Source organism: Dicentrarchus labrax, unplaced genomic scaffold (assembly GCF_905237075.1).
Source record: "Dicentrarchus labrax unplaced genomic scaffold, dlabrax2021, whole genome shotgun sequence".
Taxonomy (NCBI): Eukaryota; Metazoa; Chordata; class Actinopteri; family Moronidae; genus Dicentrarchus; species Dicentrarchus labrax.
In genome coordinates this window covers 16,616,339-16,638,921 of record NW_026136722.1, presented here as the reverse complement: position 1 = coordinate 16,638,921, position 22,583 = coordinate 16,616,339, and the positions used below count along the sequence as shown (strand labels likewise).

Below are 22,583 nucleotides of genomic sequence, written 5' to 3'. Positions count from 1 at the left end.
ATAAAGAGCGAGAGCTGATAGTTTAAATCCATTACTCTTTAAAGATCTTTCCTTCGAGAGGATAAAACGCTCCTCGGGGTCTCATTATTATTTCATCAATCAAGGATATTGAACGTGCACGCGCGCGCTGTGCCCTGTCTGGTTTTGGAGGGGAGACCCAGACACGCTGCCGCGCGCCTGCCCAGACAGACAGACAGACAGACAGACAGACAGCGGGCCCTGAATGCCTGGGATGAGCGCGGGACGGCGGTGGTGGTACGCGCGAGAGAGCTTGGCCGGGCCACGTAGCGGGGGCTGAAGACACCGGTGCGCAGGTATCTAACCGCAAGCCACCCCAAAAAAAAAAAAAAACGCACATCAAAACGCAGGAACCTCCCCCCCCGCACACGTTATTTCTTTTTTTTTTTTTTTTTTTTTTTTAAATTTCTTCTCTTTTTATTTTTCTCCACGCGAAGAGCGAGCGAGAGAAGTGCGCGTGCAACCCCGAATCTGTGCAACTCTGATTGCACGAACGCGAGACGGAGGTCGCTGTCGACGGAGGAGGAGGAGGAGGAGGAGGTAAGAAGCCCCGAAACAAAAACAAAACAGCAACAACAGAAAAAAAACGTTGCGTTATAACTTCTGGTTTGTTTTTTAATGGCACTTAACGGGGGAGGGGGGGGGGTGACATGGCGTGGCAGCTGCCCGGTCGGAGGAGGTGGAGGAAGCGGGGAGAGGAGACGCAGGTCGCCGGTAACCGGTGGCCGGAGCGACCGTTGAGAATCGTCCGTGAGCTCGGCTAGCACTGACTTTGTGACAGTGTCGAGTTGAGTGGGTTCGTCAGTACAGCTAGTTTCTCTCTCTCTTCTCTGTGTGTGTGTGTGTGTTAGGAAAGCAGGCGTTTTTATTTTTATTTAATTTTTTATTTAATGAAAGATAGATTTGATAACAAAAGCCTGACATCGGCTCTTCGCTGTAGCTTCGTGTGGGTCCGCTGACTGTCACACTTCCCCCTCCAAAACTACATCGACATTAAAGTGTAACGCTTAAAACGGTGAATATCTGACGTTGCTGCTAGCTTTGAAGCTAACTAGCGGACCAATCTGGGCGGTTTTAGGTCGTTTTTTTTTTATTATTTTTATTAAATAACAACAACAACCAAAAAAAAAAAAAAAGTCGTTTATGTTGTTGTGTGCTTATGCATGCCAGCAAACGCTTGTATGTGGGGTTTTTTTTTTAAAAGCTTGTGCATGGTGATACGATTGTTCTTGTGTGCACTAAAATATCTAATGGCTGCACCTTGAGCTAATGTAGCCAAGTTAGCTTGTTCATGTGTATGCAGGTTAATACCTATGGAGTGTGGCTAGCTAGCTGAGTAGCCTAAGTTGTCCAGGCCTGCACAGTGTAAACTGCTGGTCGGTGCACTGTGTTGCCTTATTTTTTAATGTCTTTTAACCCTTTTTATTTACGTCGTGCAAGTGTTTAGTCCTGTGTGTCATGTAGCTCCAAAGATCGCCCCCTCATCAACATGTTCAGAGGAAAGTCTGCCGCACTATAAATCTCGTCATACTTCCCCAAAATATATTTAAAAAAAGATGTATAATGTTGGTTTCGCGCTTCGTGACCTCGTTTACCAGAAATAGTGAAAGCTTGCTGGTCGTTTTTGTATTTCATGTTTTTTTTTTTTTACAGTGCGAATCAGATTTTAAAGCAAAAGAGCCACGTTGAGTGTTCCCATGTTATCTGTCCCCTATTTGGAGTAGAGATATCCCACCAGTGAACATCAATACACTCGCTGCTGTCAGGCTTCACAGTCTCTCTCTCTCTCTCTCTCTGTGTGTGTTGTGATAAGAATAACAAAACTTAATGGGGAGAGCTTGCTGCTGAGATAATACTCTCCCACTTTTTTTCTATGATAGCTCAGATGATTTATACCAGACCAAAAACACTAGGTAGGCTACTGCTCCATGACCCGATTATGGGCTTTAGGGCCAAATACCTACAGAGGCATGGAGCACCCCTGCAGTGCACCACACAGTGAGCTGGTTAAGGTCTTATGAGTTTGGACAGAGTGAGGAATGTGAACCCTCACACGGTCCTCTACAAGCTGCGAAAGGGAAAGCTCATTAAAGTCTAGACTTGAGAGCGAGCATGGATTTGAGGAGCACTGCTCGGTGTAATAAGAGGTAAACGTGACACATTTTGACTGCTTCAGAGGTCTCATCTTCTTTCACTGTCACAAGCCCATGCACCATTTAATGCTGTTGGTATAAGTGTTGTGTAGTGCGTTTTGCAGTAAAGCTCCCATCCTGTCATTCAAATGTTAAGCCACAGTAGCATCTATCCGGTATATGACTTGGCTTTGTGGCTTACCCTATATGGAAATTAGTTTTGCTTTCTCATCGCGTCTTTAAAGCGTGATTAAGGGAAGCTATGAAGTGGTTATTGTTGAGTAAACTTTGATTTCTGGGCATGTTTTGGATTACTTAATGGGCTGTCAGATGTCTCATTAATGCACTTTTCTCTTTGTATGCATCAGGGTGCAAAGTTCATATTTGAAAGCTGTCCAATCTTTAAAAAAAAAAAAAAAGGCACATATGATCATCATTCCCATAGGTTTGACCTCTAATCCGACAAGGTGATTGTGTAGACCAATTACCAGTGATATTGAGAAGTTTTGCGCTCTACTTGATTCCCACATCAAAGGACTGCATTATTTCACTGTGAGTGAAACTCTGAAATGACTCATCACTGATAATGATAAGCGGATGGAAGAATTTTACTCTATGGGTTACATAACCACAGTGTGCACATGTGCGTTGTTTGAACAGTGAATTCAGCATTTTTGATTAGTTTTAAATTAAAGTTAGATGTTGTATATTCCTACTCCATAGACCTTTTTATTTTAAACATGCATGTGCTTGAAAGGGAATAGAAACCCACTGGGGCAGGTTCATGCAGTGGTTTCTCATGCAATTTATATTCCTCTTGTCATCCAGACGCAGGATAATCTATTAGGCTTTGTGTCTAAGACTGCCATGTGAGTTGAGTTGCTCTGTCAGTGCAGAGCTTGCCCTCCCCCTGTGGTATTAATGCTCTCAGAGCTGCTGTCCAATTCTCAGAAAGGATCAGAGTCAGCATGCACAGGAAGACAGGTATGTCTATATGTGTGGATAGTCAAATTTTACTTTCATGTGAGCTTGCAAAACCGGTAGGTACATATTCATGCATGTTTGACTTAAACATAATTTAGCTCCACTTAGCTCTGCCTTCATTCTTGCATGCTTTTTATTACAGTCTAGTGAGATGAAGTGGCAGGAAAAACCGTTTAGGTTTTCGAAGAGAGATTATAAGAGTTAATTGACAACCTGAACTTAAATTCAGAGTAGACTGGCAACTGAGATACACACACACACACGCATAAATGAATCAGTGAACAAAGTAATTTTATTACTGATTAATTCAAGCAAGTGCAACTTCTGTTTAGTTTGAATAAGAGTTGGTATTGAACCCTCAGTAATAAAGTAGGACTCCACTTTAGTAAAATGAAGACACCAACAGGGGAAGAAAGGATGCCCTTTTCTTTGTGATCAATAATTGTATTTATTAAAAGCTTATCATGCTTGCCAAAATTTCATAGCTCTGCACTTATGATACTTTTGATCTCATCCTTTGCACACTTTTTTCTTTTCTCATGCAAACCCTTCATGTTAATCATGGCTATAGATTAAAGACTAGAACAAAGTACCCATTGTGGGTCATGTAGGGGTATGTTTGAATATTAAAGTCCCACTTGGCACATTCATGTTTTCTTTGTAGATGGTGAAGTATCGCTTGTTCATAAAAATAAAAGCATAAGACATTGAAGACACAGAAGAGAGGATGTTTGCCATCTCCAAGAAAGGAAATGTGTTTTTCGTTTCTTGCTCAGGGAGGTTTTCTAGTGAACAAACCGCCCTGGTGCGCACTCATTATGGCAAGTTGTATGTAAGGTTGTTTGAGGTCAACAAACTGTCAGCCAGGGACACCCCAGCATAGTCGACGAGCAAAAGTCAAGAACATACAAACGCCATAAAAGCCACGAGTCCCGTAGGAAATAGATTGAATTGTTTTAATACTATCTTTTTTTTTATCTTTAACGTGCATAAACATGATGTTTTTACTTTAGGTTCCAAAACTGTGCAGTGCTTAGGCTTCATTGAAAAGTTGAAATACAGTTTCCTGTGGTTAAATTTGCAATACATGCTCCTGAGCTGTGGTTACACTATACTCTAACAGTCAATGGGTGTGTGTGCAAGTTGGTGTGTGTTGCTTAAAAAAAAAACAATCTTTTGTTTAATCAGTGTTTTGCCGTCATGTTGGTGTGAACTTTTTTTGCAGAAGTGCACAGATAACTTTTTATTTATTGCACAAACTTGGTGCACTGGAAATATATGAAACATAACTATGATTGAGTGAAGAGCAATTATTTATTTACTGTTGGAGATTTAGATTGTAGGTGATGTACTTTGATTGCATCTATCTAAATACATCCACTGAATTGCAATACGTATTGAGCTATCATCCAGCGTTTCATGGGTTTTCTCCTCTAATGCTCATGTAAAAAATTTTTTTTACATATATTTTACATATTTTATTTATGCATAATATTTCTCAGTGAGTACTAACAGTTTATTGTTGTATATCTCTTATAAATATGCTCTGAAATTGACAAGATGTATTATGATGTGTCAATCCAGAAAGCAAACCATCTCTGCATTATATTTTAGATTGAGGTATTTCAGTTGTTGCCTGGAAATATTTAGAATATTCAGCTTTTGAAATTGAGCTCACATTCATTTGCGAAGAAGACTGCGGTTTTGACTCCTACACACGACACTGAAACATTTGTGGGTAAATGTGCCGCCCAGTGTTAAACTTGACAATATAGCTTTAGTTTCAGTTCAGACTCTGTAGCGACACGAGACAGCGGAAGAGCACCTTTTCTAATCTCATCTTGTGTTTCTCCCTGTTTTTCTCTTTCTGATTTCATAGGTAATGCGCTGTAAATGGCTCTTCAAACAATACACAGAAATCATTACAGTTCCATGTCTGGCATTCAGCTCATCTTTACCTGCTCTGCAGTTTGAAGACACCGGCACCCTGCAGGGCAGACGCCTTCAGAGAAACTGAATCTGGCAGCTGCCTACACCTTACATACGATCTCGAGAGGAATTTAGCTTCAAATGTTCAGTATCAAAGACGCTGAGCGTTTGATTCTGCAGTCTGATTTTTAAGCATATGGAACAAAACTTGGAACAGATTGTATGTCTTTCCAACTGCATTTCCTACCTTGGACAGCATGGATGCTCTTTTTGAATCAGGTTGACTATCTGTCACCTCATCCCCTCCTTCCTGTCTCTTCAGTTGAAGGAGGGTGGGGGATTGGTGTGGAATCCCCTGCCCCTCCTTGTAGAGTAGGCTAGTCTACCTTGGCACCATTGCAGTTACTCTTTTCTGTTGCCTTGCCATCAGCTCCATCCCTCCATTCCCTCTCCCTCTTCATGAAATCCTGCAAGAGCCTCAAGGAAGAGGTTTCTGTCCCTGGCCTTGGCGGGATGTCACAGGAGGAAGGACGCAGGGTGCCAGTGTCCCAGTCTTTTTTTCACTCACCCAACCCAGACCTGGACCTGACAGGCAAGCTTTATAAGAGGGAGGTTGGTGGTAAGCCTTATTCTGTGTTAGTGGACAATAAAATGGCAGCCAAGACATCCATGGGAGATCAGAATATTGGTCAATTGCCCACTCAACATGTGACTCCACAGCAACATCAGCAGTATTTCAGAGAGGGAGGAGCAGGACAGGAGGTGGGGACGCAGGGGTCCCAGGCTGGCAATGACGGCACCTCTGACGACACTGAAGATGATGACGACGAGGAGGAAGAAGAGGGGGAGGAGGAGGAGGATGGGGAGGAGGAGGAGGAGGAGGGCTTCAAGCGTGAGCAGATAATTGTTGAGGTTAACCTGAACAACCAGACACTTCATGTATCCAAGGGGGACAGCAAAACTGGAACCACAGCAGACGACTCTGAGAGAGCTGGCAGTGATGAAGATGACGAGGAGGAGGAGGAGGAAGAAGAAGAAGAAGAAGAAGAGGAGGAGGAGGAGGAGGACAGTCCCGATGAAGAAGAAGAGGAGGAAGACGAGGAGGAGGATGAGATTGAGAGTCGAAGAACAAGGTCAAAGAGGCCTCGTCGGGGTGCTAGTAGCACTGCAGCTCCCAGCCAGCCACGGAGGAAAAGCCTCAGAACAGCCCTCAGCACTGCTACCGCTGGAATGACCACCAGGGGGCGGCGGAAGCGCATGGAACCCCCAAAGAGCAAGCGCAGGTCAGCCCGATCAGCGCCGTCGTCTGCCGGTTCCACGGCGACAGGCGGGAAAGTGGAGGTGGAGGAGAAGGAGATGCTGGCGTGTGAAAAGTGCCCCCGAGTGTTTAACACGCGCTGGTACTTGGAGAAGCACATGAATGTCACACACAGGCGAATGCAGATTTGCGACAAGTGTGGCAAAAAGTTTGTCCTGGAGAGTGAGCTGGCCTTACACCAGCAGACCGACTGTGAGAAGAACATCCAGGTAAAGCAAAACCTTCCAGTTTCATATCTTATCTCTTTAATTACTCTTGAGTGTTCACCATATTATTTCATAACATCTTGATATACATACACATTTAGAAGCTGCCAAGAACAATTTGCTTTTAGATTTATCTTGGGTGCCTTGAATGTGTTCACCTGATATTCAGGCATAACTGTTTTTGCCTACTGAGTAAAATCATTTCAAATTGCACATATATCTGTCTTAATTTATATATTATACTTGATTCATAAAACTAGCAATAATGAGATTCTGGTGTAAGTGTGAGGTAAAAAGTTAATTTTGTTTCTGGGCGAAGCAATTTGTGATGCAATATACATCTACATATTACTATGTTAATATTTCAAACTTAAAGTGCAAACTTAAACTGATAACCTGCAGAAAATAAACTTAAAAGAATATATTGTCATCTGCTGCCTTTGATGGTATCATAAGTGGGTTCAGTTTGGTTTTACTTCTCTAAAACTGAAAAGGTTAATTCAGTGTATTAATACCCAAGGGTCATTGGCTGCTTTGAGTAGCTTAATTTAGCTCCCTGTTTTGCAGAACTTGATTTGCATCTTGAGTTTGTGGGATAAAGTCTTCCGACCTTTTGCCAACTGCTTTTGACACACAAAGTGATTTACAAGTTTTGTAATACAGGGTCCATAAAAAACTAATTACTTCCTTATGCATATTCATGTTTTATTAACAACAGTGAAATACACTGATCAGCAGAAAAAGATAATCAAGTCTCACAAAATAACACGCTTCCTAAGTAGTCACACTCTTTTACTCTGATTGTTTGGTTCAGTATACCTGTATCTGGAAGGTTTGACTACTGGTTAGTTATACCAAAATTAATTAGTAAAGAAGTATTGAAGGATAGAATATCTCTCTGAGGTGATGTTAAAAACTGGTTTAAAGAAACGATGGCACAGCGTAAATCTATCTTCAACGAGCCGTCCTCCAAAACAGAATGTCTGTGTAATAAAAGCACTAGTGTGGGTACCAGCAGACCTATGGCAGCTCTGAGAGAGCTCCAGGGTTCATGACTGAGATGGGAGACAGTGTATACACAACTGTTTCTCCGGCACTTCACCAGTTTTATGGTGGTGGAAAAGAAAAAAGGCACTGTTAGAAAAAAAGCTCACATGATAGCTTGGCTAGCGTTTGCCAGAAGGCATGTGGGAGACATAAAACAAAGTGGAAGTCTCTTTGATATGATGAGACCAAACTTAAGCTTCCTGGCCATCATATTATAAATGCTTTGGTTTTTGGTGTTTTATAAGTTTGTGGCAGTGTGATACTGTGGGTATGCCTCCAAGAGAACTGCCTGGATCCATTTCCAGCAAGACAACAACCCCCAAACACAGAAAAAAATGGCTTCAAAACAACAATGCTGATGCTTTGTTGTATAATCCTGAATCCAGATGAGAATTTGTACAGTTTTGCAGAGAAAAAATGACAGCGCCCAAATGTGCAAAGCTGATACTGATTGATCCACACAAACTTAAAGCTGTAATTTTATACTGATTTGAATGTTTGTGTAATAAATAGTTCTGTAATTTATGCAATTTATCGGTGTCTAGTTACATCCAACGTGAATTAGTGTTCCAAGTAGGTCTAATACTTCACAAGTGTTATTATTTAATCAGGAATCACATAAACAAGCTGACTTAACGTTGATGAAATATGGTTTTCTTCTGTAATTGCATCTAAGCTGTTTTGTCTTTCGAACGTCATCAGAAGATCATCGGAGGGAATTCAGGATTTTAGACCTGTGATTTTTCCCCAGCAGAGGGAGCTGGAGTATAATGAAACTTATTTTCTCATGGCCCTCAGGTTTTTGTTTCTCATGATATTTTATCTGCAAGAACAAGCTTAATCTCAATGTGTTTTGTTTCTACTTCTATGTGTCCTTTTTTTAGTGTGTTTCCTGCAACAAGTCTTTTAAGAAGCTGTGGTCGCTGCATGAGCACATTAAGATTGTGCACGGCTATGCAGAAAAGAAGTTCTCATGTGAAATCTGTGAGAAGAAGTTCTACACCATGGCTCATGTCCGTAAGCACATGGTTGGTAAGTGGAGGCCTTTTTTTCCACAGTTCCTATTGTGCTGCATCACTTAATATACCATAATTGGTTTGTGAACCACCACACGACTCTCAGACAGCAGTAATAAGAAAGTTTTTTCTGCCTCTGCTTTTTTTTGTTTGTAGGTTCAGATACATATTTTATTTTACTTAACAATAATTTAAGTTACCACAGTTTGTCACTTGAGGGTTAATAGAGTTAACATTGTTAATATGGCTGCAACTGCAGATATTAATCTATCAATAATTTTCTTGTTTAATCAATCAAGTTTCCCAAAGCGCAAGGTTACGTCCTCAACTGTCTTGTTTTGTCCACAACCCAAAGATCTTCAGTTTACTCTCACAGAGAAAGAAATCTGATTGATTAATAAACTAGTGTATTATTCTCTTTTCATACACAGCTATCCTTTTTGAAATCTTGATATTATCTATGATATATTACCTGATGTATGCAGTTCAGTCTCAGTATTGTTTTCCTCTCTTTCATCCTTCTCTTTTCCCCAAACCCAGCTCACACTAAGGACATGCCATTTACCTGTGAGACGTGTGGGAAGTCGTTCAAACGCAGCATGTCTTTAAAAGTTCACTCGCTCCAGCATTCTGGAGAGAAGCCCTTCCGTTGTGAGGTAAGATTCACACAGCGTGTCCCTGTTAAGACATGATAACCTGTATTCTGATAAATACAGTTTGGGTCTAAATCTAGTTGAGACACATCAGTATCAGTAATGTTTTTATCTCACCTGCATTTAGAGTGACCTCTCGCTGCAAGTAAGGCCAATGCTACACAGACAATACACATGTTTGTAGAAGGCCATACAGCTAGTGACCAGGAGTGCCTCCCCTTGGAAGTTAACTAAAAAAACAAAACAAAATCCAAGGCAAAACAGGTTAAACAGTGTAATGCAGGTACACATGTATTTAGTGTCATCCACATGTGGTTGGCTGTGTGCACTAGGGGGAATATTAGAGCTATTTGGAGCTTGTTTGTCTTGTTCTGTTGTTTTCTCTGTCAACCATTCACATGTTTTCTGAGCCTTACAGTTCCCAGCCAGACAAGCATTTCCATCAGCCTAAATTCCACAGTTGAACATTGACTTTTCCTCTTGTCAGTCATGGTTTAATTTACACTCCTGCTTAAAACAGCCTTGAACAAATATGTCAGAGCCTATATACCGGTAATGTTGACATACTGAAATGGAGTTTTTTGTAATGTCTTTATTGAAGAGATGAATTCAGTCCTGAAAGAGCACTTGGCTGTTTGAGTGGAGTGACTGAAGGTTACAGTTTTGATGAATTTGTCCTTGTGTGCCTCAAAAGGAACCTCCAAGGTAGTTTTTACTCATTAGTTTGAGCAGAGCAGCATTTGTGCCATGTGCCAGTTGATGTCTTTCAGAGCAGGCGGGGGCATCCTTCTGTGTTTTAAATATTCATTGGACAGTTATGTTGTCTGAGCTATACATAGAAGCTAAAGGCAGACCATGTCAAATATTAGCAAACCACACACACACACCGTGTTCACCAATTAACTGGAACATAAGATAAATGTAGAACTAAATGTTCCGTGTTTTGGGGCTTCAACAGACCTCTCTTATGGATGCATTTTGTCACGTTGTGCGTGAGAATTTCAAAGCTTATTTCTGCTCAACAGGGTTAGTTACAGCTGATTATCATATCTCTTCCCTGATTAATTCCGATGAATTTGACAGATGGGCTGCTTTACTCCCACCCGAGGCCTTTTTAATGTATAGCTTCTCGAATGGACAGCACACAGGGAACATGTGTGTATGGGTGGAGCTGCTCTAATCAAATGTTTGAAGTCGTCCCATAGTGTAACATATGATTACATGGCTATTAAGGGTGTGTATGTAATGTATAGCCTGTTCTCCTCAGTGGTCTTGGAAACTGCTGGATTTTTTCCCCATAGTTATTTATTTAGTCGAGTGGTGTCATTGAGATTATAAATATCTGACTGTAGGAAAAGACCTGACCAAGAAAGCCTCATAATGCAAACATACAGTGTGGTTACATGCAGCCCAAATAATCACACTGTTGTTGGCTTGCTGCAGTAACCTCATTTCTTTAAAATCATGTACATATAAATGAGAAACTTCCTTCTTCTATCAGGTTTAGGGATTAAGAGAAATCTTGTTAACACTGCTAGACTTTGGGAGAAAACAGATTTCTCTGCCATATATGAATTATATCCAATAGTGAAATCTAACTAAAACTAAAACACTCCTCACTTGCCTGGCTAACCAGGCTGGTCCCAGTAACCTCTTTAAAGTGAAAAGTAAAAGTTGTTCACTTACAGATGTTATAGGACAGCAGTTTATATGTAAATAAAATCACATAACTTGTACATATATACTTTTTAATGCTCAGAAGATACAGAAATATACATAATATTAGGAGTAAATCTGTTATGAGCCATTGTTTGTTTTAAACAAAACAATTTTCAACAAGTAAAGAGAAGTATGCTAAAGATTCAGAGTTCTGTTTGTCTGCACTGTGTTTTTGTGTGCATGCCTGTGTATTGACCTGGTATGTGCATACTATCTGAATGCCTCTGTTGTAGAACTGTGACGAGCGGTTCCAATACAAGTACCAGCTGCGCTCCCACATGAGCATTCACATCGGACACAAGCAGTTCATGTGCCAATGGTGTGGCAAAGACTTCAACATGAAACAATATTTTGATGAGCACATGAAAACCCACACAGGTGAGAAATGATAAGTTTGGCTCTCTTACTGCACCGATCATCTTGCAAACAGAACAATTGGTATCTGTCTGACCCCAGGAACTTCGTCAGGATCCTTTTGTGGGAAGTGAGAAACTTAACCTGCTTTTTGACTGCAGAAACCTACTTCTAGTTTTGAAGCCCTCTTTCGACCGCAGTAACTGGGAGGCTTTGTAGACCAACCATAAACTTAACCCATGTAGTGACTGGAAGAGCGACTAACAACTAGCTTTAAATTTAGTTCCTAAGCTATTGTTCCTGCCAACTAAGATGTTCCTGTTCCACAGATTGTAGCTTACAATGGCCCAGGAACTATCGGGTTGAGTCTACAGTAAAAAATGTCACAAGCTGGTCAAACAGAAACAGAAAAAGAACCAACTTAAACAGAATTCATTCCTTGGCTATCATGGGAATAAATATAGGAAATGGAATTTCTTGTAATTTGATTGACATTTACAATTACACAACTCCCCAGTCTAAAAGAAGAATGGGATCACAGAAACTGTGGGTGTAAGAAAAATTATTCACTGTTTTTTTTTTTTTATACTGACTAAAACTAAACAGAACTAGAGAGCACTCAGAAAATCCTTACTATGTTTGGGACAGGCATCTCGCCTTTCTGGCATCAGTTCTGCAGTATTTAAATATCACAGTAAATTACAAATAACAAGATGACTCAGCGTCTGTGGCATTGAATGCAAAATTATGTTTCATACAAAGTTGTAATTTTTTAATCTTTACTTGATCTTCACAGTTGTGAACAGGAATAGATATAGATATAGATAAAGATATAATTTAAGCCCACTGTCCGATACTTTAGTTCTTTTCTAAACAACAATGTCCCTGGGCTCAGTCAGCCAGCCAGTCTCCATACACCCTAAAAAAGGAAAGATGAGAGTTTTCCAAGATGAACATTATAGTGGTAAGCTGGGAGACTTCGCCCAGTTTTTGTAATGAGAGGGACGTTCTACATCAAAGCAGAGCCTTGCATATATTGCGGCTTTTAATGACTACCCAGACACATGCTGTATTACATCCCTCTGATTTTCTGTCCCTGCTGCATTGCTATTTCTAAGACCAAACTGAGCAGTGCAGCCTGTACGTCCTTCACCATTTTTCTCCAGCCGTGCCCGTCGTGGGTGGACACACAGCTCTCCGTTGGCCCTCACGGTTCTATTTGTGATGTGTAATTACACTACCCTCTCCTCTCCCTGCCGCTAGCAACCAATTTAGCCTCTTGCAGGAGGAGACACACCCAGTCGTGCCCTGTAATAGGCAGCACACATTTTAAACACAAACTCCCAAAGTTTGGTTTACTGCACACAGATTCTTCATGATTTCTTCGTGTAATGTACAGAAGACAAGCACATTAGCTGCCACCTTTTTGATATCCAGTTGGTTTGGAGGAGCTTCGCAGATAACATGCGAGAATAAGGCATTTACAGAGCCCCTCAGCAGCCTGTTAATAGATGGCTGTGTGGGTGGTAGCAGGCACATTCAGTGGCTCCATGGAGGGAGGTTAATGAGAGCGGCATTCCAACGGAGCTGCTGTTGTTCACTTTCACATCTCTTCTCCTCAAAGTGTGAATTGTAATAGCTTCCTGTGGAGTGGGTGGGTTAACAGCAAAGACCCTCAATTCAAGATGGCATCTTATTTGCATTTTAAAAAAGAGAACTGTTGCTCTCTGACGAGAGAAATGATTAAAGGGGAAAAAAGTTAACTTTGTCATTTATAGAGCTGTAATCAATTGATTATTTTAGATTTTGTAACCATCACATTTGACAACAAAGGATTTGACTCTAATGCATCGTATTATTTTTCCTGTGCAGCCGCAATTGTTTTGTTAACTGATACCGTCTCTGTATTCCTCACACATCACTCTTTTATTCTCTGAATCTGTGCAGGAGAGAAGCCTTTCATTTGTGAGATTTGTGGGAAGAGCTTCACCAGCCGGCCCAACATGAAGCGCCACCGCCGCACCCACACTGGGGAGAAGCCCTACCCCTGCGAAGTGTGCGGCCAGCGCTTCCGCTTCTCCAACATGCTCAAAGCACACAAAGAGAAGTGTTTCCGGGTCACCAGCCCTGTGGTTCTGCAGACCAGCGGCCCACCTGTGCCTGTCCGCATCTTTGCCAACACCTTCTCCTCCTCTTCCTCCTCTTCTGGTCCCGGCCCCTCGGCTGCCACCCCGGCCACCACCTCAGCACCCCTGGGCCTCAGCCCGACAGGAGGGCCCATGCCTCCACGAGGCCCTGTGGGACACACATTCTCCCATGTACAGCTCCACTCAACCCCCTCTCACCATCACCCCCACCAACCAACAACCCAGCAACACCTCTCAAACGCACCCCAACACGCCCCACCTCACCCCCACCACCACCTGGCTGTGCCCCCGGTCTCCCACCTGCCCCCACCTCCGGCCCTTTTCAAGAGTGAGCCCTTAAACCACTGTGGGCATGAAGACAGCAGCTACCTGCACCACATGGCTCCCTCTGATAAAGGCCCTGGAGCCCCTCAGCACCACTGAACTGTGCTCCAGCTCTGCAGGCCCACACCAAACTGCGCCTTGTTCCTCCTCTTCTCATAGTCCTGCCTCAGTCTCAGTTGCTAGGCCCCTGATGTAAGGGTGCTCCTTTCAAATAGATTTAAGTCAAGCTAAACATACCAGACTGATACATACTCAGTGCACATGATATTTAAGTAAGACCCATACTTAAATACCCTGGTGAACTGACAAAGATTTTACAGCCTCTAGAATTTTTTTCTTGAACATTTTCTTAGGAAAGCTACACAAAAAGATCAATCCATACATTGATGGGTGTAGAGTATCTCCTCTTCATCAAAAGCTGCTGATGGAAGTCAACATATGTATTATCTGGGCTTCATGGATCATCAAAGATCAGTCTCATTGAACTTTCCTCTTTATTTCAAGTTGACTTATGGTTGCACATTGGTCAGAACTTTTGCTTTTTGTGCAGGTCCTCCCCATTGCAATACTCAACCTGTCCTCCTAGTTGTACTGCAGAGCCTCGACCCCCACAGAAATGTGTATTGAATGTTGTAACTGGTTCTACCTGAGCCTTTCTTTGTCCTAAGGCCACGGCTGAGGCGTTGTCAGAAGGGCAACAGCAGTAGTGCAAGACGCAGTGCCATAGGTTACAGTAAGAAGGCGGGGAGGAATTTTTGTAAAGGACATTGGAAAAAAGGTTTTGTAAATGGTTAGTTGAATCTAGACATAGTCTAGATTCATATATTGGTTAAATGGTGCTTTCCATTCCAGTACATAAAATATTTCTTAATTTTGTTTTTTCATTTTATTTTCAGAAGTGTAATATTACAAAATTACAATGTATTGTCTCATACAGAACATGTCTTGCCAGCCTGGCTTTTCTACAATGGATTTAAGGTTTGAGTAGATATTTTGTGATGAAGAAACTCAAGTTATGCAGGACAAACACACCCTCACACTTACTCAAGCACACACACAAAAGACCATATGGTCACTGATTTACTTACTGTGATCAGTGCAACCTCAGCTTTCAGTACTGTTGGTCAACAGATGCTTTTAGATAACAGATGACTGTCAAATACTGCCACTGTGAGGGGCCAGACACATGGCCCCATCAGGATTTACCCCACCTTCCTTCGCTGCTGTCTAAATGATACGGGTTACCATGTTAAAGGTCATTTGACACACACAGTATACACACCTGGGACCTTTTTCATCATAGTTCTTAACAGGCAATTATGCATATTCCTTTCAGCCTATATTCCACGGTTTGGTGTGGGGCGTCGTCGTAATGTAGAGGTTTTGTTTTATTTGACTTTGATCATACTGTCACACTTTGATCCACACAGGCAAACGCGTGTCTAAACCTGTTGAATGTTGCCTACGCAGAATAATGGCTGATGAGTCATTCATATGTTGTTTTTTTTAATGTTCTCCGTTTTAAGCTAATGAATGGTTCTGCAGTGTAGATATACTGTTGTCAGCACATGATAGGAAATGTCAGGATAAAAGGCAGTGGTCATACGACTTCTTATACTTTTTGAATTCTTGTATAGATAGGCATACATGTGATCAAGTCAGCGCAAGAAATTACATTTATAAATGTAATAGCCGATGGTGTGAATGTTATTTGTTTTAAAAGAAGCATAAATGATTGGCAGGTATTTGGCATGAATTTGGATTGCCTGGTTGTTAGCCCTTCACCCAGTCTGACGGCTATCAGATGTGTGTTAAGGAACAACATTGAGCTGTGTGTGTGACAGAGAGAGAGAGAGAGAGAGAGAGAGATTGTGTGCATGCATTAGTCTCTACCAGTCTGTCTGTCTGGTTGTCCCCAGTGCTCTTGTACCAAAAGCTGCTTTTACACAGTGTGCCCCAATATATGTGTATTTGGGGATACCTGAGTTGGATAATAGCAGTAAATTTAACATGATTCTGTCTACCGCTCAAACAGAATTTAGTCTGAAGTGGTTAAACTCAGTAGTTTAGGATGCCCCCCCTATTTTTGATTTGAGACCTGCAATTATCCTGCCATTTCTGTGGGTCTTAATACCGCTGCATTAATTGCTTATCATCCGGCCCCCCTCGGGTTCACTGCTGTGCTTCAGCATTTTGCAGTATGGATCTTTTGTCTTGTAATAATTTTTTTTTTTTTTTTTTTTTTTAAAGCCTTTTCATTTGTGTGTATTCTCTGCACTTTACTGCTGCGTGGGTGAGGCGCAGGGAAGCGAGGGACTGACAATGCATTGTGGAACAGAGTGCAGTTATGGCTGCATGTGAAAGGGTGGAGGTGATTACTTTGAGTGGATGTTTTTTAGGCAAGGAAAGGAGGAGAATCCCGGGCGGAGGCGGGTAGTGTGGAAGGGACCTTAGCAAACGCAGGACATTTCTTTTAAAGTATGTGCATAAATTTAATTTCCTTTTTTTTCTTTTTGTCAAAGAAATACGCTTTGGCTCCGATATGGACCTCCCCCCTCAAAGTGAAATCGATGTTCCTCCTGCTTTGGCGACTTTCCACTAGCCCCTCCAAGCTATGTCTGAAATACATTCTTCTGTTATGTTCGTTCACGGAGTTTCTCTCTTCGTCATGTCCAGTTTCGTCTTCTTAAGTTTGCTGAATGATTCTCCTCCTCCTTTCTTTGTTATATAGAATGCACTTTCTACTAAAAAATTCTTGGCTAGTTAAGAAAAATAACATTGTATGTTCTCTAAAGATGTTTTAAAAAAAAAAAATCAATATACTTTTTTCCCCTTTGTATTTTTAACCACTTAATGTAGCATTGCGTATTTTATTATTGTATCTGGTACAAAATGTGCAGCTTTATAATGTCCTCGTTTGTCCTTTTTTTTTTGTATGTTATCTGGAGATTGGGGAGAAGTGAAAAAGTTGGGCCTTTTTTGATAATGTACATTTAACTGACTGCTAACTTTGAGAAGTAAAAACAAGTAGCCATGATTATCACATATTTGTGTGCCTCCTTTTTATCTTCAGATTCACAGTGAACGGCCGGTTAACCAATCAAGAACAGCTGATTACACATTAAATGTAGAACAAGAAGGATTGTGTACGACGTGCTCCTGATGGCGGGTCAGAGGGTTCAGTTTCAGCTTTTCACACTAAGCTTTGCTGTACAGCTTAAATTCCAGCTGAGTCTTGCAACTGCACAGACTCGATTAGCTTGAGTGCTGTTTTACTAAATTTTACTATTTTTGGGTGACTGGGTTCTTGGCAATAACGCCTGTAACCAAACAACGTCTGCTGGCTACACACGACACTGAAGGTTCAGTCCCTGACCTTTGCTTTCCAAGGCTTTTATTTGACAAGCGTGGTTTTAGGTTCTCTTTGTGACCACTTCCTGTTCTTCCCCTGTGACGCATTATGAGCAAAAAAAAAAAAAACCCCATTCATTTGACTCTTTTTAAATCGAGTGTATGTTTGTTTGTGCAGATGACCCGAGGAAGCCTTGCAGTAGGTTTCATTGGATTGTTGTAACCTCTGTTTAGCCATTAGATGGTAATATCATACCATTAGAGGAGCAGCTGTGTGTGGACAAAGTCATAACCTGCTTATATTAAATATCAAAAGCGAGAGTCAAAACAAGAATGTCATCCTTTCCTGGATATCTGTTTCCTCCAACTCAACCAGCTTTTCTTCCTCCATTAACAGAGTGTTCCTCCTCTGAGGGCACATTAAGACATTTACTGTTGTTGGAATGCTTCCTAAAACGCTGTGTGCCCTCCATCACCATGGGTGGTTTTAAGTGGCGCACCAGTGAGTCACACAATCCTATAAGGTGGCTGCGGGGCCGACGGGTAGAGAAAAGTGTGAGTGACTCACTGATGGTGAGTGGGTGGTCAGGTACCGAGGCTCACTTCATGAGCAGAGGAGATAATAACACACCGTCTGTACATCTCCATTCCCATTTGGGTTTGAAAATAGTCAGCCCACCCCAGCTGTTAGTCATTACGCCTTGTGGTGTAGAGGAGGGAGGGCGTCTGTCAGCGGGCAGATAAGGAGAGGAGGGCTTCACGCCGTGTTTTTCAGGCGAGCGTTTGCCGCTCTGAAAGTTGCTGTGCGCCTCATTAATCAGTGTGTTTGTGTGCGAGGTTTTATCTGGGACCGCTGTCCTGTGGCAGAAACTCGCTGCGACTGCTAATGTTTCTCTGTAGTTAATTAGTGGAAACACAGAGTTGTTTCAGATTTTTTTTTAAGAATTGTATATAACTTTTGATGTGCGTCGTTTGTTTTATTCCAATCGGCCTCTCGGATGAGCTGCGGTTTTATTCCATTCCCTGTTTCTCCCTAACAATAGAGGTCAGAGGTCAAGCACAGATTCAGGAGCAGAATGGGTGTTTTTCCACTGTACTGGCACACTGACCCAAATCCTTATCATCCTGTTGAGGGAGGGTGTTTGTTTTGTTTAGTTTGTCAGGAAAGCACTTATATATATGTGTGTGTGTGTGTGTGTGTGTGTGTGTGTGTGTGTGTGTGAAATACATGTTTACACTGTCTTTAACGGTTTGCAGCAGCAGGACACTGAACAGCATTAGTTGGATAAAGTTTACTGCCCTCCCAGACACATGTTTCCCTCGGTTCTCTTCTGAGCGGGTACCAGGAGTGTTTACTCTCCACCGGTGTGTCTCACCTTTTTGCAAATGTTCCACTGGGAGGTGGGTGAGGGCGGTGGGTGAGAGCAGTAGGAGTTTGTAACCTGCCCAGAGACACAGATCACAGACACACATTCACTTGTCATACTGCAGATTCAGGAAACAGAATATTTGCTGTCAGTCGTTCTTTTCTTCCTTCCTTTCCTCCCACATTGCTCCCCCCCCCTCTCTCCCTCCTCCCTCCCCCCTCTCTCCCTCCCTCCTCCCTCCCTCCTCTCTCACTTGAAAGTGTCGTGAACGCGCTCAGTAGGCAGCTATTAAAGGGGCGGACTTTGTAGGCGCGGTCACGTCCGCAGTGGCTCCGGTGGTTTTGACTGTCACATAAAAGTGCGCGTCCCACCGGCCGACCGGCGGAACTCTGCCTCTTCTCTCCGTGGAACCGGATCGGAGCTGACCGACACCGGGAAGATCGGAACCAGCGACACAGTAATTCTTTTTATTTTATTTATTTTTTATTTGCAAGAATTTATTCCTCCAAGTTTGATCTGAGGCACAATGCTCCCGGTTGTTGTGGATTATGAGAAAGTAGGTTAGTTTAGCAATCTGCAGATGAAGTTGGCAGACTGACACATTTTATTTTTTTCCCAAACAGACCCTGATTGTAGTCGTTTATTTCTGTTTATACATAAATAAATATGTATATTGATAATCTCCATGTAGGATTAATTAAGTTATTATAAGGTTATTATAGGGGCTCTGAGTCTACCTGTGAGCATTGCTGAAGAATTGATCTTTAAACTCGGCTGCTCTTTGAGGCATGATGCTGTCACACACACTGTCTGATGTAATTCAGCCTTCATTGTGTGTTTTTTTTTTTGTTGTTTTTCCTCCGCAGACAGACAAAGCCAGCCTGAAGGCGCCCTGATCGGGGATCAGAGAAACACATGAGAGCAGCGGATATCCACTGCTGACACCACCTACAACCCAGAGGTACACAGGCAGCAACAACCCCTGCAGGCTGTGAGACAGGGGGGCTGATGGGATCTGATAAATGTGCTTGCTTGCTTGCAGGATCTGCATAGAGCTACATGTTTTCATTCAGATCCGAATATAATCCATGTTTATCTCCCTAATTTGCATTTATGCTTCAGCAGGATGCGCCCACCCTCCTCCCCTCCTCCTCCTCCTCCTCCTCCTCTTCACTACCTCTGTAGAAAAGTCCTTCACATGTTGTTCAGAGGAACGCGCTGCTGGCTGCTCTCTTTAGGGCTTTTTCATACCCCGTTCATCTATCTGATGTTCAGATTATTATATCCATTACATTTATATCTGATCCTGTTTTTTTTTTACCCCCAATCCTTCGTCTATTTATTCACTGATATTTCCCAGAAATCCTCGGTAGCCTCCACCTTACTGTGGCCTGCCTTGCGTGGGATGCTGGAGAGAGTGGGAGAGCAGGAGAGGAGATTTGGTGCCACTTTGGTGCAACAGTAAGAGGTGTGGCATAGTCAATCATGGGGGATTCAATCTTCACCTGCTGTTATGTTCCACCCAATCCCCCAGGCGAGGGGGAGCCCCCAAGGTCCAGACGCACGGAGATCATGGCCTCCCAGTCCACTCACATCCCCTCCGACAAGCGCTTCCTCATCTTCTTTGACTTCGACGAGACCATCGTGGATGAGACCAGCGACGACATGGTGGTGCAGGCCGCCCCGGGTCAACACCTCCCGGGCTGGCTGAAGGACACCTACCAGCCCGGCCGCTACAACGAGTACATGCAGCGGGTGCTGGCCTACCTGGCGGAGCAGGGCGTCACCGAGAGCGACATGCGCAACGTGATGGAGAAGCTACCGGCCACCCCCGGCATGATCACCCTCTTCCAGTTCCTCCGCACCCGGCCCCAGTGGGACTTTGAGGTGGTGCTGTTGTCCGACGCCAACACCTTCTTCATCGAGTCCTGGCTCCGGCGCGCAGGGGCCCGCCAGCTCTTCCACCGGATCTTCACCAACCCAGCCACCTTCAACAAGGACGGCCGGCTGGTGATGAAGCCCTTCCACTCCCACGACTGCCCGCGGTGCCCCGACAACATGTGCAAGCAGGTGGTGGTCAGGGACTATGTGGCCCGCAGGACGCAGGAGAGGGGCCGTCCCTACCAGAGGCTCTTCTACGTTGGGGACGGAGCCAACGACTTCTGCCCGGCGCTCTCCTTCGGACCCCGGGACGTGGTTTTCCCGCGGCGGGACTTCCCCATGCACCGACTGATCACGGAGACCCACGAAGCCATGCCCGGGGAGTTCAAGGCGGTCACGGTCCCGTGGGTGAGCGCGGAGGACGTGGTGCAGCGGCTGAGGAAGCTGGTGACAGAGTAGAGGGGGGGTCACACACTAACAGAGAGACAGAGGTGGTGGGGGGGGGCAAAGGAGACCATTAATGGGCCAGTTGACACTAATAGTCATATTCTCAGGTAAAATAGTCCCAGAAAGTAAAGTTCAAGGCAATAAAATCATCTGTACTGTCAGTAAAAAGCAAAGTAAAGAGTGTCTATCTTCAACATCAGCAGGGTAATGATTATGGAGACCTGCCACTGTCACCCAAAGACAGGAACTCAATGACAAATCCAATGCTTTGTTTAAAAAAAAAAAAAAAAGATTAGTAAGCATATAACTTTGCAGTTTGAGGGCATCTGCATAATAAATTCCCTTCAATGGGACTCTGTGTTAAACCGGGTCAGCTGGGGAATCTGTGTGACTGCTTTAATTAGCAATATTTAAAATTGTTATGGACAATTATGTCAACCAAGTGACTGGTTGCGCTCAAATAACAATTATAAGTGTGTTTTCTTACAAACTGCACTTTTTATTGAATATGAAATATTAAATTATAGACTCATAAACAGTCCTGTGTACTCCTATCTATATTTGTTCAGCTTTGTTATGTCTATTCTTGTATACGTTCATTGAAAGCAATATAAAACCTGCAGTAAAATCCCTTGTATGTGTACATATTTGGCCAATAAAGCTGATTCTGATTCAATAAATGAACACAGTACACTGCCATGTGGTGGAAACGGGCATTTCAACAGATTATTTTTATCAATTTCTCAGAGAATATATGTCTGATTTTGAAATGTATGACTTAAGTTGTAAGAGTGTGTTTGTTTGTTGGACTTGTTTATCGGTCTGTGTCTTTACGGTGTAGGCCAGGCCTACTGAAGGAAATATTAAACACCAGCAGGAATAAAGCCATCAACTGAAACTCTGCCTGTGTCTGAATTTATACTGTCATTACACCTCATCAATAATTCAATAATCCATAACCATCTCCCTGATAATCATCAATCAGTGTCACAGAAAGGACAGTTTATATTTGAACATCAGTACTTCTTACAAATACTTAATACTTCACTTATCTGAAATTTAGGCAATGTATACTACAACTCTATATCAACCCAGCACAAGTTAATTGGTTTAAGTCATATTATTGCTTATAAAGTCCCTGGTTTTATCCATATTGGGGTTTTTAGTTTAAGATTTATGAGTTTATAAGTTTATGGTTCTAATAAAATACTCTGTTAGGCCTACTTATAGAGTATACTAGGTACTACTACGACTTAATTTTTATTTAGTAATCAAACTGCCTTGTTCCCCAAACGCATTATTTTCAGGTTTATTAATTTTATGACCAACTGGAGTTTATGGATGTTATGTATGAATGTTTAACGCCCTCCAGTGGTCACAGTGCGTAACTACAGCGCTCCCTATTTAAAGGCTTTTATTGTTAAAGGCATTACCGGAAATCAGAGCATGCTATCGCGGCTACCTTCACTTTATTTCATGCCTATTCTCGCACCGTGTTGTAATTTATTAATTTAATTTGTCACATGGTTACGCTGTATATGCAGTTAAATGCAGGACATACTCACAACCTTTCGGCGAACCCGTTTAAATTAAAACTTGTACACGAACGTCAAGAGGCAGACGTGATAGTATACTAACACTTCCGGTGCAGGCATTCAAAATAAAACCAAAAGCGGTGAATTACTATTAC

General features: G+C 42.6%; 2 protein-coding genes across 8 annotated transcripts; both read left to right on the top strand.

The window, feature by feature from the left end:
- Positions 1-357: 357 nt before the first annotated feature.
- Positions 358-16,890, top strand: znf652 (zinc finger protein 652). Of its 6 annotated transcripts, none has more exons than XM_051388365.1 (6): positions 358-558; positions 5,014-6,590; positions 8,519-8,666; positions 9,191-9,306; positions 11,256-11,400; positions 13,324-16,890. In XM_051388365.1, exons 2-6 carry the CDS (start codon positions 5,523-5,525, stop codon positions 13,944-13,946), a joined length of 2,100 nt encoding a protein of 699 aa, XP_051244325.1. In that variant the 5' UTR covers positions 358-558; positions 5,014-5,522; the 3' UTR covers positions 13,947-16,890. The 6 variants fall into 6 exon arrangements, with proteins under 6 accessions (XP_051244325.1, XP_051244327.1, XP_051244326.1 ...); XM_051388367.1 differs by lacking the exon at positions 358-558 and adding an exon at positions 659-805; XM_051388366.1 differs by lacking the exon at positions 358-558 and adding an exon at positions 659-814.
- Positions 16,891-17,024: 134 nt separating this feature from the next.
- phospho1 (phosphoethanolamine/phosphocholine phosphatase 1) lies at positions 17,025-21,791 on the top strand. Of its 2 annotated transcripts, none has more exons than XM_051388383.1 (3): positions 17,025-19,022; positions 19,432-19,526; positions 19,926-21,791. In XM_051388383.1, exon 3 carries the CDS (start codon positions 20,051-20,053, stop codon positions 20,903-20,905), a length of 855 nt encoding a protein of 284 aa, XP_051244343.1. In that variant the 5' UTR covers positions 17,025-19,022; positions 19,432-19,526; positions 19,926-20,050; the 3' UTR covers positions 20,906-21,791. The 2 variants fall into 2 exon arrangements, with proteins under 2 accessions (XP_051244343.1, XP_051244344.1); XM_051388384.1 differs by having other exon boundaries at positions 18,783-19,022; positions 20,100-21,791.
- Positions 21,792-22,583: the final 792 nt, after the last annotated feature.